At 49.0% G+C, this 15,412-nt stretch overlaps 2 protein-coding genes across 2 annotated transcripts in view; one reads left to right on the top strand and one right to left on the bottom strand.

Annotated features, from left to right (window-relative positions):
- The window catches only part of LOC136949015 (serine/threonine-protein kinase PAK 6), a 12,373-nt gene extending 5,460 nt beyond the window's left edge, over nucleotides 1–6,913 (top strand). Inside the window, 7 exon segments of the mRNA XM_067243208.1 lie at nucleotides 605–1,231; nucleotides 2,619–3,155; nucleotides 3,565–3,698; nucleotides 5,186–5,312; nucleotides 5,498–5,623; nucleotides 5,703–5,837; nucleotides 6,746–6,913. Coding sequence (XP_067099309.1) covers nucleotides 605–1,231; nucleotides 2,619–3,155; nucleotides 3,565–3,698; nucleotides 5,186–5,312; nucleotides 5,498–5,623; nucleotides 5,703–5,837; nucleotides 6,746–6,913 — 1,854 coding nt within the window.
- Nucleotides 6,914–8,645: 1,732 nt separating this feature from the next.
- LOC136949589 (uncharacterized) lies at nucleotides 8,646–10,223 on the bottom strand. Its single transcript, XM_067243946.1, has one exon. The coding sequence runs from the start codon at nucleotides 10,221–10,223 to the stop codon at nucleotides 8,646–8,648; it is 1,578 nt and encodes a 525-aa protein (XP_067100047.1).
- Between the last annotated feature and the right edge of the window lie 5,189 nt (nucleotides 10,224–15,412).

The raw sequence follows: 15,412 nt of genomic DNA on the forward strand, positions 1-15,412 counted from the left end.
ATCTTTATGACATTTGACCCAACATAACATCTTCACAACATCTATGATCTTGTATCTACATGTGCCTTACCATATGGGTTTTGGGGTACAATAGCAGGGAAACGGGACACAATGTTCACGGTAACGTAAGCGTGACATGGTCCTGATAGGCTGTCTTTAATTCATAGGCTAAACACGAAAGTCTTCCCCGCCAGCTCATCACGTTTACATCAACTCTCCATCAGAATGTGTCTGTACCCTGTCTTCTGCCCAGGGGCATTTGGATGTGTGCTGACATTTTTGAAACAGCTCATGATTACAAAGTTTACATGATTCAAAGTTGTGGCCCAGATAGTCATCCATGCAGCAAGTATTCTTTTACTCCTAGATTTTGTTGCACTACGTACTTTATGGGGTTTTATCTTTGAGACTATTGTCAGTAAAAAGCCATCAGGGAGATGATTCAAGTCTACGTCTTTGAAGGATGACAAAACTGTTCTTTCCAGACTCGTGTCTAAAATTAACTTGCCTCACAGCTCCGATTACGTCACGCCCATTATTCTGTGTGTCAGCCCGCCTGTAAGCGTCTCGTGGTCGTCTGGTGAGCATGCGGCGTGTCTTACAGACCATCGTGCGGGGAAGCATGATCGGACACGGGGACTACATCGCCGCCATGATCAACGACATGAGCCGGCTGTCGGTCACCAGCTCCAACTCCCTGAGGAAGAGCAGCCCCTCGTCCAGGAGGAGGGCTCAGTCTCTGGGCCGGCTGGGGGAGGTCTGCGAGGGGGACGTGTACCAGTACGAGGACCTGGGTCTGGAGGATCACCTGGCCCAGAGGGAGTGGAGGGACGGGGCCCGGAACGACCTCCGCGAGGGCGCGCCTCCGTACTCGGCCACGAAGACGAGCGTCTCCCTCCAGCCCAACGGGGTCCTCCCCCGGGCCAGGTCCACCTACGAGGTGAGCGTGAGCTCTCTGGACGGGCCCCCGGCCCCCCCCCTGCCCCTGCTGGCCTACGGGGGAGGGCAGGTGGGCAGCCCCACCGACAGACTGATGATGAGGAGGGAGTTTCCTCTGAGCAGGGCCATCCCTCCCAACCAGCGGCCCGTAGCCTGCTTCTACAGCCCGGCCGTGGCTGTCCACCACGCCCCTGGAGCCCCTGGAGCTCCCCCTGCAGAGTACCGCACCAACATACCTCTGTACATCCACCCCCAGAGCCCTGGGGGGCCTTACTCCTCATACGACCTCAAGGTAGGTCGGCCACACGACACACAACCCTGCTCATGCAGTCCTCAGAACACTGACACACAAATCAGTGAACAATGATAGGGCTATCAGCCGACTGTGAACACGGGGCGTCACGTACAGGCGAATCTGTGTCATGACCATTGTAGCATGTGAGAGGGCTACATCATGTAGCATGTGAGAGGGCTACATCATGTAGCATGTGAGAGGGCTACATCATGTAGCATGTGAGAGGGCTACATCATGTAGCATGTGAGAGGGCTACATCATGTAGCATGTGAGAGGGCTACATCATGTAGCATGTGAGAGGGCTACATCATGTAGCATGTGAGAGGGCTACATCATGTAGCATGTGAGAGGGCTACATCATGTAGCATGTGAGAGGGCTACATCATGTAGCATGTGAGAGGGCTACATCATGTAGCATGTGAGAGGGCTACATCATGTAGCATGTGAGAGGGCTACATCATGTAGCATGTGAGAGGGCTACATCATGTAGCATGTGAGAGGGCTACATCATGTAGCATGTGAGAGGGCTACATCATGTAGCATGTGAGAGGGCTACATCATGTAGCATGTGAGAGGGCTACATCATGTAGCATGTGAGAGGGCTACATCATGTAGCATGTGAGAGGGCTACATCATGTAGCATGTGAGAGGGCTACATCATGAAAGCTCTCTGCATAATAGGATATGCAAGCTAGAGTGGCTCTACATAACAATGTTCAAAATGGTCAGTCTTGTGTTCAAAGTTATATAGGGTCGTCTCCTCACGGCATGTCTCAGTAGAACCCTTCATTCCTATTCTATACAGACAAGTGCCCAATTAAAGCTGTTGGAGGTTTTTTTTCCGTGGTGATAAAATATGCTTTGTGAGTTTATGGATTCTCTGTTCTTGTAAATGTTGAGAGAGGCTGTACTTGGCAGGATCTGGAGAGGATGTTAGGGTACCTGTGGGCTGGTCTGAACACACTAGTCCCAGATGAAGCAGATAGAGGGAAGGACCTCATTTACATTCAGTTAGAAAGCAGGACGGGGACCCAGGGACAACGGCCAACCCTCTCTCCCCTCCTCCTCTGTCTCTCCCCTCCTCCTTCTCTATCGCTCATCCCTACATCCCCATCTCTCCCCTCCTCTCAACCCAACTCTCCTCATCCTCTCTCTCCTCCTTCTCAATCTCTCCACCACTCCCTCCTCCTCCTCTCTCCTCTCTCCCCTCCTCTCTCCTCTCCTCCTCTCTCCACCACTCCCTCCTACTCTCTCCCCTCCTCCTCTCTTCTCTGCCCTCCTCTGTCCCCTCCTCCTCTCTCTTCTCTCCCCTCTTCCTCTCTCCCCTCCTCTCTCCCCTCTCCTCTCTCCCCTCCTCCTCCTCCACCTCTCTGCTATCCTGCAGGCAGAGTCTGCTGTCAGGCATCACTCCAGCCTGCTCGCTAGCGGCACCAGCAGCCCACTAGTGAGCAGCATCAGAGCCCACAGGCCGGTCCGCTCCTCCGCCAGTTACACCCTGGGCCTGTCCCCCAACATGGGCCAGCTGAGGCCTGGAGGTCCTGAGCCTTACCACCGACACTCAGCCTGCCTCAACCCCCCTCACCCCAGACAGGACAGCCCCTCCCAGCCTCGACCCTCCCCAACGGGCTCCCTGGCCACCAGCCCCCCGGGAACCTGCTCCCCGGCCTTCAGACCCCCCCACCACCCCTGCCCCAGGCCCCCCCCAGACCCCCCCAAAGTGACTCACGAGCAGTTCAAGGCTGCCCTGCAGATGGTGGTGGACAAGGGAGACCCGCGGTCGTACCTGGAGAACTTTGTGAAGATCGGGGAGGGCTCCACGGGGGTGGTCTGCATCGCCAGGGAGAAGCACAGTGGCCGGCAGGTGGCCGTGAAGATGATGGACCTGCGGAGACAGCAGAGGAGAGAGCTGCTGTTTAACGAGGTAGAGATGAACCTTCAGCGCTGCAACACCTGCTGCAGGCCTGCAACACCAACACCTGCTGCAGGCCTGCAACACCTGCTGCAGCGCTGCAACACTAACACCTGCTGCAGCGCTGCAACACCTGCTGCAGGACGGTTGGCGTATGTGTCGTGTACTTAGACAACTGCATGATGCCCAAGAGGAAAACCTGGTATTCTGAAATCTAAATGAAATTCTAAATTTAAAGAGAGCTTAATACATTTTTTCAACTTTCTACAAAATTGGAAGTGTACAGATTTAGTAAATTCACATATTTATCACCATCTGTAATATATGTAAGTATGTTTGTATTCATACTTTGGAAGTATCCTTTGAAGGTCATATTTAGCCTGTGTGTGCCTGTATTCTCCATGGTTGCTGTCCCGACCAGGTGGTCATCATGAGGGACTACCAGCACAGGTGTGTGGTGGAGATGTTCAAGTCTGCGCTGGTGGAGGAGGAGCTGTGGGTCATCATGGAGTACCTGCAGGGTGGAGCGCTCACCAACATCGTGTCTGAGACGAGGTAAGTCTCAGGAAGACCAGGTAACAGGTAGAACAGGTTACAGGTAGACCAGGGAGACCAGGTAGACCAGGTAACAGGGAGACCAGGTAGACCAGGTAACAGGGAGACCAGGTAGACCAGGTAACAGGGAGACCAGGTAGACCAGGTAACAGGGAGACCAGGGAGACCAGGTAACAGGGAGACCAGGTAACAGGGAGACCAGGTTACAGGGAGACCAGGTACACCAGGTAACAGGGAGACCAGGTACACCAGGTAACAGGTAACAGGTAGACCAGGTAACAGGGAGACCAGGTACACCAGGTAACAGGTAACAGGTAACAGGTAGACCAGGTAACAGGGAGACCAGGTAACAGGGAGACCAGGTACACCAGGTAACAGGTAGACCAGGTAACAGGAAGACCAGGTAACAGGTAGACCAGGTAGACCAGGTAACAGTAACCTCAGCTATATTCACACTGACTGCTGTTTCCACTGACATCTGTTTACCACTACATGGTAAGTCTACGAATATGAAATAACGAGAGCTACACTGTGACAGAGCTGTTCAGCTGTGTTTTGTCTGGTTATGAGATTATCTTTTAGTACTTTATTGACCACAAGGGGGTGGTGTGGCCCTCACTAGCAGCATGGCCAACTGGGTAACGCTATGCAGCACAGAGAAATCTATTCAGCCGCCTCTCTTTGTGTGTACGTGTGTCTGTGTGTGTCTCTCTCTCCTTCTTTCTGTGTGTGTGTGGGTGTCTCTCTCTCTCTCTCTGTGTGGGTGTCTCTCTCTCTCTCTGTGTGGGTGTCTCTCTCTCTTTGTCTCTCTTACTAGAGCACAACATGCCTCCTCCTCCAGGAAAATCCATAATTCAATAACATAATTAGATTTGTGCATGTTTAAATGACATGTGGAGAGACAAATATAGGCCAAAAATGAGATTTCTCAATGCAACAGCAAAGTTCAATATATTGAGTCGTGCATAATCAAAAACAAGAAAGTTGCCCGCTCATCCGCACAGAGCAGAAGTTGTCAGGGTGAATTATCTCTAGCTGTCCATGTATATTCAATTGTTGACAAAAAACTGGCTGAATCACCACATTAACTCTAAAGTCAGCGGCTGTAGTTATTCTGGACTGGTCTTCATGTTCACTCTAGATCTGCCCTCCCAGTCAGGGCTTGTCAACACTCAACATTAAAAACTGAATTGATTGAACTGCTAAAACTGCTTTCTTTCTTCCTTCAAATTCTAATCTGTCCCCAAAATGAAGGTTTAAAGACGAGATACAAAAGTACTTGGCACGCCATTTGTTGTTAAGAAGCTGATGTATTTTCCAAGAAATCTGTGTTACTCAACACTTTGGTGTTTCAGTATTCCTGAGGCTTGTGTTTTTATGATGCACACAAGGTTGTGAAAGACAACAGGGCTCCTCTGGGTAACAGTCATACTGACTGTGTGTGTGTTAACGTGTGTGTGTGTGTTAACGTGTGTGTGTGTGTCCAGGCTGAGCGAGGAGCAGATAGCCACGGTGAGTGAGGCAGTGCTGCAGGCCCTGGCCTACCTCCACTCCCAGGGGGTCATCCACAGAGACATCAAGAGTGACTCCATCCTGCTCACACTGGACGGCAGGGTAACCCCCCCCTCTCACATACACACACACACACTCGTACACATACACACGTACACACACACGCTCAGACACAAACTCACCCCCCCCCCACACACACACACACACACACACACACAGTACACTCCCTCTTACAGTCCATCTCTATTTAATTGTTGACTGATGAGGTTCCATCGCTGTCCCCACAGATCAAACTGTCAGACTTTGGGTTCTGTGCCCAAGTCAGCAAAGACATCCCCAGGAGGAAGTCTCTGGTGGGGACGCCCTACTGGATGGCCCCAGAGGTCATCTCCAAGTCCCCATATGGCACCGAGGTGAGTGACTGCAGATTTACATCCATACAAGCCATGATGTGAGGGTCGGTACATGCTGAAGAGGATGTGTGTGGGTCAGGTGGACGTGTGGTCGCTGGGCATCATGGTGGTGGAGATGGTGGACGGGGAGCCGCCCTACTTCAGTGAGACTCCTGTTGCAGCCATGAGGCGCCTGAGGGATGAGCCTGCCCCCTCCGTCAGACACGCCAGCCAGGTGAGAACGTCACAGGTACACATTACACTTACATTTTAGTCATTTAGCAGACGCTCTTATCCAGGGCGACTTATAGTAAGTACAGGAACATTCCCCCGAGGCAAGTAGGGTGAAGTGCCTTACCCAAGGACACAACATAATTTGGCACGGCCGGGGAATCAAACCAGCAACCTTCTGATTAATAGCCGGATTCCCTAACCGCTAAGCCACCTGACTCCCCTGACACACACACAGGCACATACACACAGACATGCACACACTCATAAACATGCACAGATAGCAGAGATTTTTCTGGTTTCAGTAGGCCTACTTTACTTTCACTTATTACATTTTTTACACAAATATCTGTACTTCTACTTACATTTTCAAGCCATGCTCATTACTTTAATTGTAATCTGTATTTGCTGGCATGATCAAAAATATTTTCTTTAAAAGTCAACAAAAAGAAAAGTATAAAAAAAATAGTTTTTTAAAAACTTTTTCCTGTAGACATGTAGGTGCGAAAAAAGTTTCCCAAAATATTTTTATAATATAAAAATAAAAAAAGTTACAGAAAGAAAATGTTTCAAAAGTTTTAAAAATATATATTTTGAAAAGGTTTCAACCCCAAAAAAGTTGCAAGAAAAACATTTAAGAAAAAGTTGTGTGTGAAAAGTCTATGGTTATCTGCTCTGTGTGTGTCAGGGAGGCAGGTGAAAACACAGTCGGGGTGGGGGGGAAATCTATTCACATTTGAATCGCGATTCAGTCTTCTAGCGATTCACATCGATTCACAAATGTTGTTTTTCAATTTGTGAACCCAAAAATCGAATCGTGAGGTACCAAAAGATTCCCACCCCTAGAACACAGTCATCACATGCGCACAAACATCCATACACACAACTAAGCAACCTCGCCTCCCTCTGCAGGTCTCCCCAGTGCTGAAGGACTTCCTGGACCGCATGTTGACCCGGGATCCAGGGCAGCGAGCCAGCGCCACAGACCTGCTGGAGCACCCCTTCCTGCTGCAGAGCAGCTCACCCCAGTGCCTGGTCCCCCTGGTGGAGCAGTACCGCAAGCGCATGTCCCGCTGCTGACGCCTGGAACCCAGAGACCCTCCCCAGCCACACCAACCTTGCTCCTGGGCCCAGACCGGCCCTGACCCCCCCCTCTTCCCAGCACCCCTCCAGACCGATGGGAGAGCAGGAATGGAACGCAGACCCCGCCTGGTGCTGTTAGGGCTCACAACGGGCCAGTGAGTTTGGTAGGCCGGGACCGGGCCTGACTTTAAGAGAAGCACTTTAGCCGTGAGTAGAGGTTGTGTTGAAGGCAGCATGTGAGCAGTAACTAATTTCCACGCCGTCTGGGACTCTGCTTGGGAGTGGCAGCCTGCAGGATTCCTGCTGACACAACAGCCATCTCACATCGCTGTGTTACTGGCTTGACATCGAGGATGACACTGAACTGCATTCTCATCCATTGCAACGGAACAAGACAGTGTTTGGATACTAGTCGCGCATTCAGTTTTATTCCTAACTCAAGCTATAGCTCATGACCTGTTACATACATGTTACCTCTCCAGCCATACAGGGGTGAACACCTGTGTGTGGATGGAGCTGTTTGCATGGCCACAACACTGGCACACAGGCACACCTGGCCTGGTCTGAATGCTTGAAGTGTTTCCTCACCGTGAGACCAGCCACCTTCATTACCATAATGTGTGTGTGTGTGGAGTCTGCTGTTTCCATTTATCCAGCCGAATCTTCACTTTCTTTTTGATATGCTTTCATTTAAATGAAAAATTCCCTGCTTTTCCCAAAAAGATGTTGTGAATCGTTTGTGAACTGTGTGGCAAAAAAAAAAACTGTTTTCATTTTAGAATGATTGATCCTTAAAACGTAGCTGATTAAATCAACAATGTAAATACAGATATCCTGAACGTTAGGACAGGTTTACTTTCAGAAACCATTGATGTAAGTTATTGAGATTAATTTAAACGTTTATTTGACTTGATTTGGAAAGTGTGTGTTTAGTCCTGAGATGATGATGTCGTCGATCTCCAGTATCCTTCTCATTGGATTGTGACTGAATTTTGAAACGACAGGGTGTGTGAGTTGCTACTGTGGCGTGTGTGTGTGTGCGTGTGTGTGTGTGTGTGTGTATTCGGTCCGTGTAGACAAAGCACAGGCTTGGCATGTGCTGCTACAGAACGATCACCTGCTGAGAACACATTGCACACAGACTTTATATTCGGACATGGATACAACATATTTCATGTATTTGTATTTCAAAGTAGCCTAAGTAAGTCATGAAAATAGAGAAATAAACATTATTTTAATTTTGTATAAATCAATAAATAATGCATATTAAATCCAATAGTACTGCTCTATTTAATGTTATCTCTCTGTCTCTCTCTACTGGTATTTGAAACAAATACAAGATGTTGGGGATATATTTAATATATATTTAATAGACACTATATTTGCAAATCACACAGTTGCAGATACAGCGACGTGTAGAGCAAGCATAGAAACTGCATCTTCAGTACAATATAAATTATATTTAATATGAACAGTTTGTAAATAATTGTTTATCAATAGCTCTTCAGAGTGCAATTATATACATTATATACAAAAGCGACAGACCAACCGTCTGAGCAGTTACAGTAGGCGATTATTGAAATTACAGAGCGCTCGAACTGTTAAACGTTATATTATTGTATTTCTTTACAAGTGAATGAAATAGTAATATATGACCACACATTTTATATGTGTGTAATTTTAAGTGCTATAATAAATCGACTGCCATACATTTCTATAGCCTAGTATTTTAATCAAGAGTGACTCGTGAGCTGCTTTCGAATTCACACTTGACTCCGCTGATGCTGTCGACGCTGGGCTGGCTGTTAACTTTCTGATGCGCGTGTGAGAAAGGGAACGTTTCGGACCTGGACATTCTCGCTCTTCCATGCGCGGAACCTGAGGAACAGTCTATAACCATTCTCATGAACTCGGGGGCGGTGAAGCGTCGTAGCAGCCTAGTCCCGAGCCCGGTGAATCCTGGAGGACGGATCGGGATCTTGTCCGGCTCCATCTGTCCTCTGTTGAAGAGAAGCTTCCTCCCGCTTGGAAGGCTGTCCCTTTTCTGAGACGCTCTCCTGCTTGACATGTCATTATTTTCATCTTTCTGTGACCTCGCGTTTTCCTCGGGCGCAGCTCTCTGAGATTTACTTTTGCCGTTTAAAAGGCCTCTTGCCGTGACAGTTCTGTCAGCATTACTTGTCACTGCACCTGTTTTCTCTCGACATTCAATCTTGGCGATCAAGAATCTCTCGTCCTGCAGCGAGCCTCTCTTGAATTTACTGGCCGATAGCCTCACGTCGCCCAAATCCCCTTGGTACGACTGTTTCCTGCTGCTTAAGAGGTCCAGGTTAAATGATTTAGCTTTGCCCCAGAGGGGGAAACTCTCTTGCGCCTGCTGTTTCAGTCCTCTATCCTGAGTGGAATCTTTCTGACATGGGTCAGGCAGGTGGTTCAGCGTCTTACCCCCTCTCAGGTCCCTAAGCTTGCCGTTCTGTAGCTGCTTGGCTGTGAATATAACATCTCTGTCATCCTCCGCCTGGGCTCTCTGTAGGTGGTGAGGAGGGACACTCTGGTGACAGCTGTTGTTCTCGCTGGACTGATCATGACACCTGAAGCGGTTCCACAGTCCGTTGCTGTCCCCGACCTTCAGCTGTCTCTGAAACACTCCTGGAAGCTGCTCTTCGCTGTGGAGCGGCTTGGAGAACCTCTCGAGAACCTGCCGGGACAGCTTGTTGGGCTGCCGTCTTTCCTCTCCCGCCTCGCCAACGGTTACTTCTGACCCCACGCACCTCCTCCCAGGGACGTTCAGCGCCTGGACGCAGTGATTGTGGCCGAAGAAGTTAGCCACTTGGATGGCCGAGTGGCCCGCGTTGTTGGTTCGGTCCAGCCGGAGGCCCAGTCTCTTGAAGGCCTTGACCAGGAACTCTAACACCTGGCTGTGGCCTGCGTAGGCGGCGTACACCAGGGCGCTGTTCCCCCAGGCATCCGACACGTCGGGGTCAGCGTTGAACTGCACCAGCAGTTTGACCACGTCCAGGTGGCCGAGTTCGCAGGCCAGACTCAGGGCGGTGCGTCCGTTCTCGTCCTGACAGTTGACGTCGGCGCCTTTCTCCAGCAGCAGGCGGGTGAACTTCGCCCTGGCACCGGGCTCCGGCAGGCACACGGCGAACATGAGAGGAGTACGGTTGTTCTCCGTCTTGGAGTTGATGATGCGGCCGTCCAGTGCGTCGAGGATGAAGCGTGCCAAATGGACCTTGCCTTCGTGCATGGCGTCCAGGAAGGTCTTGGTGCCCGAGCCCTGCCGCAGATCCTTGGGTCGCATCATTCTGATCCGAGTTTGAGAGCGTGCGTGTGTTGAGGGAGAGACAGAAAAGAGAGAAATAGAAAGAGTGGGATGGTAAGAAAAAGTGAAGCAGTTTCTCCGGGACGCTCTGTGTTGATAGCGAGTGTATTTACCTCGGAGTGATTCTCGGCGCGAGCAGCCGGTGTTTTTATACCTCTCCCTCCAAATGCCCTCCCCACGTTACCAAGGAAACAGCCATCTGAGGAACTGCAGAGGCAGGATAGCTACAGAAGCCGCGTCCTCCACTTAGAAGAAATATATGCCGTTTGAACTGAATAATTACTCGAGGAGAAAAACATGGCCGGTGTTTTTCATGTGTGCCAGGTGAAAGTCACTACAAAAGAACCGCTTAAGCCATTCACTTTTAATCTAGCAGTCCATTCAAATAAACTTTTACAAGCCTCTCATCCAAAAGGTGCGCACATTCAGACAAAAATTTGACCAAAAGGTCAGACAGTGTAGAGTTTGCTGAACATCATGAATAGTGTTTTACTGTACTGTAAGCCTAATACTGTTTCTGTCTCACCACATGTTTACTTTAGAGCATATTATGGTTAAGCCTGGAGCTCTGTTTGTGGTGACTGGTACTCTGAAGATCCTGGTCCTTCTGTGGTTTTACTGGCACGACACTAAGCCATGTGACCTGATCTATCTTGAGTCTCTCAGGAACAGGAATCAGAAAAGGAAGTCCATATGTTGGTCTTCCTCTTCGAGAACCTCCTTCCCTGACCAGCCTTTCTCTGATCTGTCTCAGGCTCTGATGCAGTTGTCATGATAACAACATGTCCATTAAGCGTGCACCTGCAGCTTTCTGAGGTGTAACTAATATTCTCTGTTCTTTCTGGCCTGGTGCATGGAGACTGAAGGTGCTCTGAATGGAGTTACACATACGTGTCCTTTTGCAGGGATACATAATGTAATGTTTCACCCGAAGCAGAGTTTGGTTTAGAGGCATGCCAGCTGCTAGTGGTTTGTTTACGTGCTGTAATAGCATTTTGTAATACAGGCTCGCCTTGGCACTCATTTCAGGTCCAGTAATTGTGGATATTATGTTGCTCTTTAGTGTGAACAACGGTAGATTAGGCTTTCATAATACTCTGTTGTTGTTGTTGTTGTTATTGATGTCTGCTTTCTGTTACATGTGGTGGCCAACATGAATCTTCCAATGAGAGGAGCTGTTACATGTGGTGGCCAACATGAATCTTCCAATGAGAGGAGCTGTTACATGCGGTGGCCAACATGAATCTTCCAATGAGAGGAGCTGTTACATGTGGTGGCCAACATGAATCTTCCAATGAGAGGAGCTGTTACATGCGGTGGCCAACATGAATCTTCCAATGAGAGGAGCTGTTACATTTGGTGGCCAACATGAATCTTCCAATGAGAGGAGCTGTTACATGTGGTGGCCAACATGAATCTTCCAATGAGAGGAGCTGTTACATGCGGTGGCCAACATGAATCTTCCAATGAGAGGAGCTGTTACATGTGGTGGCCAACATGAATCTTCCAATGAGAGGAGCTGTTACATGCGGTGGCCAACATGAATCTTCCAATGAGAGGAGCCGTTACATGTGGTGGCCAACATGAATCTTCCAATGAGAGGAGCCGTTACATTTGGTGGCCAACATGAGTCTTCCAATGAGAGGAGCCGTTACATGTGGTGGCCAACATGAGTCTTCCAATGAGAGGAGCTGTTACATGTGGTGGCCAACATGAATCTTCCAATGAGAGGAGCTGTTACATGCGGTGGCCAACATGAATCTTCCAATGAGAGGAGCCGTTACATGTGGTGGCCAACATGAGTCTTCCAATGAGAGGAGCCGTTACATTTGGTGGTCAACATGAGTCTTCCAATGAGAGGAGCCGTTACATGTGGTGGCCAACATGAGTCTTCCAATGAGAGGAGCCGTTACATGTGGTGGCCAACATGAGTCTTCCCATGAGAGAAGCTGCAGCTGATGTAATTTCCCCAAAGCGGCTCAACGTCTTGAAGTGAACCAGGAGGAGCTTGTCACTCTCGCTACATCTGTCTTTCCTGTAAACAAGTTTAAAAAATGACGCACACACACAAAAACAAAGCCAGAGGCCAACATTTCCTAACATGAGTCTGTCATCCCCAATCTGCCCTCTCATTTTAATGAGCTTTTAATTGCTAATATAAAAGACAGCAGGGGCAGAAAGGATAGAGTGTGTGTGTGTGTGAGAGAGAGAGTCGGGGTTCTGACTGTTTACCATCCGGCCACACAGACGGCCTTCACCAGTCCTCTGCAGGGACGGGGTGCTAGCCAGGCCAGGGCCGCGTCCAGCTGCCTGAGGGTTGATGTGGGGGTGGTTGGAACAGCAGGATGGAGATGGGATACTTTCTTAAACAGCTATTAACTTGTCAACACTGCATCTGCCCCAGCTGGGTTGTAACGCGTGTGTCGCTGAACTGACCATTAAGAGGCTAGAAGGACTTAGATAAGAAGAAAACTGTTTTATATGATGTAAATGTTTCAGCGTATAAGCATGTAAATAATAACTGTGTTGTGAATGTATTTAGTCAGGTGTTAGGTGAGGTGGCTGAGTGGTTAGGGAATCGGGCTAGTTATCTGAAGGTTACCAGTTCGATTCCCGGCTGTGCCAAATGACGTTGTGTCCTTGGGCAAGGCACTTCACCCTACTTGCCTCGGGGGAATGTCCCTGTACTTACTGTAAGTCGCTCTGGATAAGAGCATCTGCTAAATGACTAAATATAAATGTAAATTTAGTTGATGAACTCAGAGATATGACTTCTCTTCGGAGCCTAGGCTTAATGTGGAGATTTGGATGCATGGTGTGAGACTCTCATGTGCTGTCTCTGCTAAACTTCAAACAGTTACTTTAGTCAAGGAAATTACTCAAAATGTAATCTCCTAATTTGATGAATACAGAATATCCCCTTTCTCTGGCCATCTGACCGTCAATAGAAATCCTCAAAAGCAATCTTAAACTTAAGAAACATTCAAAAAGCATTCAAATGAAGTTCCGGTTTGGTATGTTTGCTGAAAGTGGTTTCATTTGTCAAGGACGGGGTTTCCTCTGAAACAAGTAATGTTCCTTTGACTGTGAGTGTCTCAACTCTCCTAGTATGAACACTGTGTGACGGTGCCATGCTCTCCATACCAATGAGACTGTGGATGACGCCAGCTCAACCCCCTGCACCTTCCAGTGGCAATGACATCTTAATCAGGTCAATGGGATTCAGCTGATTTCAATACTTATTAACTCATCCCAGCGGGCGGACTTAAGTCAAATCAATTTCCGTACCAATGCATATTAATGGAATCACGAGAGATCTACGACCACCAGTCATCAGAATGCAGTGATAGTAATTTAATGACTCGTTGATGAGAAGGTAAACGTCCTCACTTCAGCACAAGGTGCCCAGGAAGCTCAAACCGAGACATTGTTGCTCACAGCTCGATAAAATCCTGTGCTCTCCACCAAACCCCTCTTATCTGGTATTCCAGTGGAGTGCTCAGAGCCTTTGTCGGCTTTTTCAGAGAATGGCTCCTCCAGAAATAGACCCGAGCAGGCTGTTAAGAGAGCTGGTAGACTGGTAGGAGAGCTTGCAGGCTGGTAGGAGAGCGTGCAGGCTGGTAGGAGAGCTTGCAGGCTGGTAGGACAGCGTGCAGGCTGGTAGGAGAGCGTGCAGGCAGGTAGGAGAGCTTGCAGGCTGGTAGGAGATCGTGCAGGCTGGTGGGAGAGCTTGCAGGCTGGTAGGAGAGCTTGCAGGCTGGTAGGAGAGCTTGCAGGCTGGTAGGAGAGCGTGCAGGCTGGTAGGAGAGCTTGCAGGCTGGTAGGAGAGTGTGCAGGCTGGTAGGAGAGTGTGCAGGCTGGTAGGAGAGCTTGCAGGATTGTAGGAGAGCGTGCAGGCTGGTAGGAGAGCGTGCAGGCTGGTAGGAGAGTGCAGGCTGGTAGGAGAGCTTGCAGGCTGGTAGGAGAGCGTGCAGGCTGGTAGGAGAGCGTGCAGGCTGGTAGGAGAGCGTGCAGGCTGGTAGGAGAGCGTGCAGGCTGGTAGGAGAGCGTGCAGGCTGGTAAGAGAGCGTGCAGGCTGGTAGGAGAGCTTGAGTGATTGTGTTGGCTCTTCTTGATCTTCTGTGTTTGGTGATGTTTTCTTGCTGGGGCTTTTTGGGCACAAAAGTGATTATTTTAAGATTTGCGTTCAGTTTACAGAAATAGCTCCGGAATACAATTTCAGTCCTAATATGTGCGCTCTGTGGTCGATTTTTCTTCTTTTTTGGGGGTTTGTACAAACTGTGCACTGACTCTAGAGGCTTTTTATCACCTGGAGTCGCAGGTAAAAATGCATCCATCCTTTAAGACAGTGCCTTTGATTGCATTCAGATGAGCGACAAAACACTAATCCATATCGCATGTGTCATTAATAGATGCTACCTTCTCCTCGTGGCTTGAAACAGAACAGAACTGAATGAAAATGAATGACGCTGAAAAAAATGCAGTCTGAATGCGAGAGGCCCACGAGGCGGGCTAATTGAGCAGATGTATGCTAGAAAGCAGAGATGCTACCATAAATACCCAATCTCCCATTCCCTGCTTGCTCTCCCGCCCGGCAACAGCCCTCTGAATGGCTGATTAGAAATTAAGGCTTGTGTAAAGTTGATGTGTTACCACCAGTTCTACATGGCTTGATTAGACACTGGGGAGAATACACTCCCAAATATACTGAATCAACAAGACCCCCTGACTAGCTGATGGAAACAGATAATCCCCACAAAATTCCCGAGGTCAACCCTCCTCCTGGTTTATATATCTTGGATGGGTGTTTTTTTTGGATGAGGTCTAGAACACTGTTCAGTTCAGGACCTTATTCACTCCAACCCGTATGTTGTCCTCAATCACCCTGAACTCGTCACCACGGTCCCAAAGCAGTCTAAAGTGCATCATCTTTTCTCAGAGCACACCTGAGAGAGCTCTGTCGTAGCCTACTTGGACAACACTCAAAACAGGATGTGCCAGCTTTGATGTTATTATCGCATCATTCCCCCGACACCCTGCCCCCTCAGACCTCTCCACCCAGGCAGGTCACAGTGAAGGGCAGGTCTGGACTGGGACTGAAAAACGGCCCAGGACTTTGAAACGCAGACCGGCCCACAACCGTGTATTATCATTATATATATTTTTTGCAT

The sequence above is a fragment of the Osmerus mordax genome, chromosome 9 (genome assembly GCF_038355195.1).
Source record: "Osmerus mordax isolate fOsmMor3 chromosome 9, fOsmMor3.pri, whole genome shotgun sequence".
In the NCBI taxonomy this organism is placed as follows: Eukaryota; Metazoa; Chordata; class Actinopteri; order Osmeriformes; family Osmeridae; genus Osmerus; species Osmerus mordax.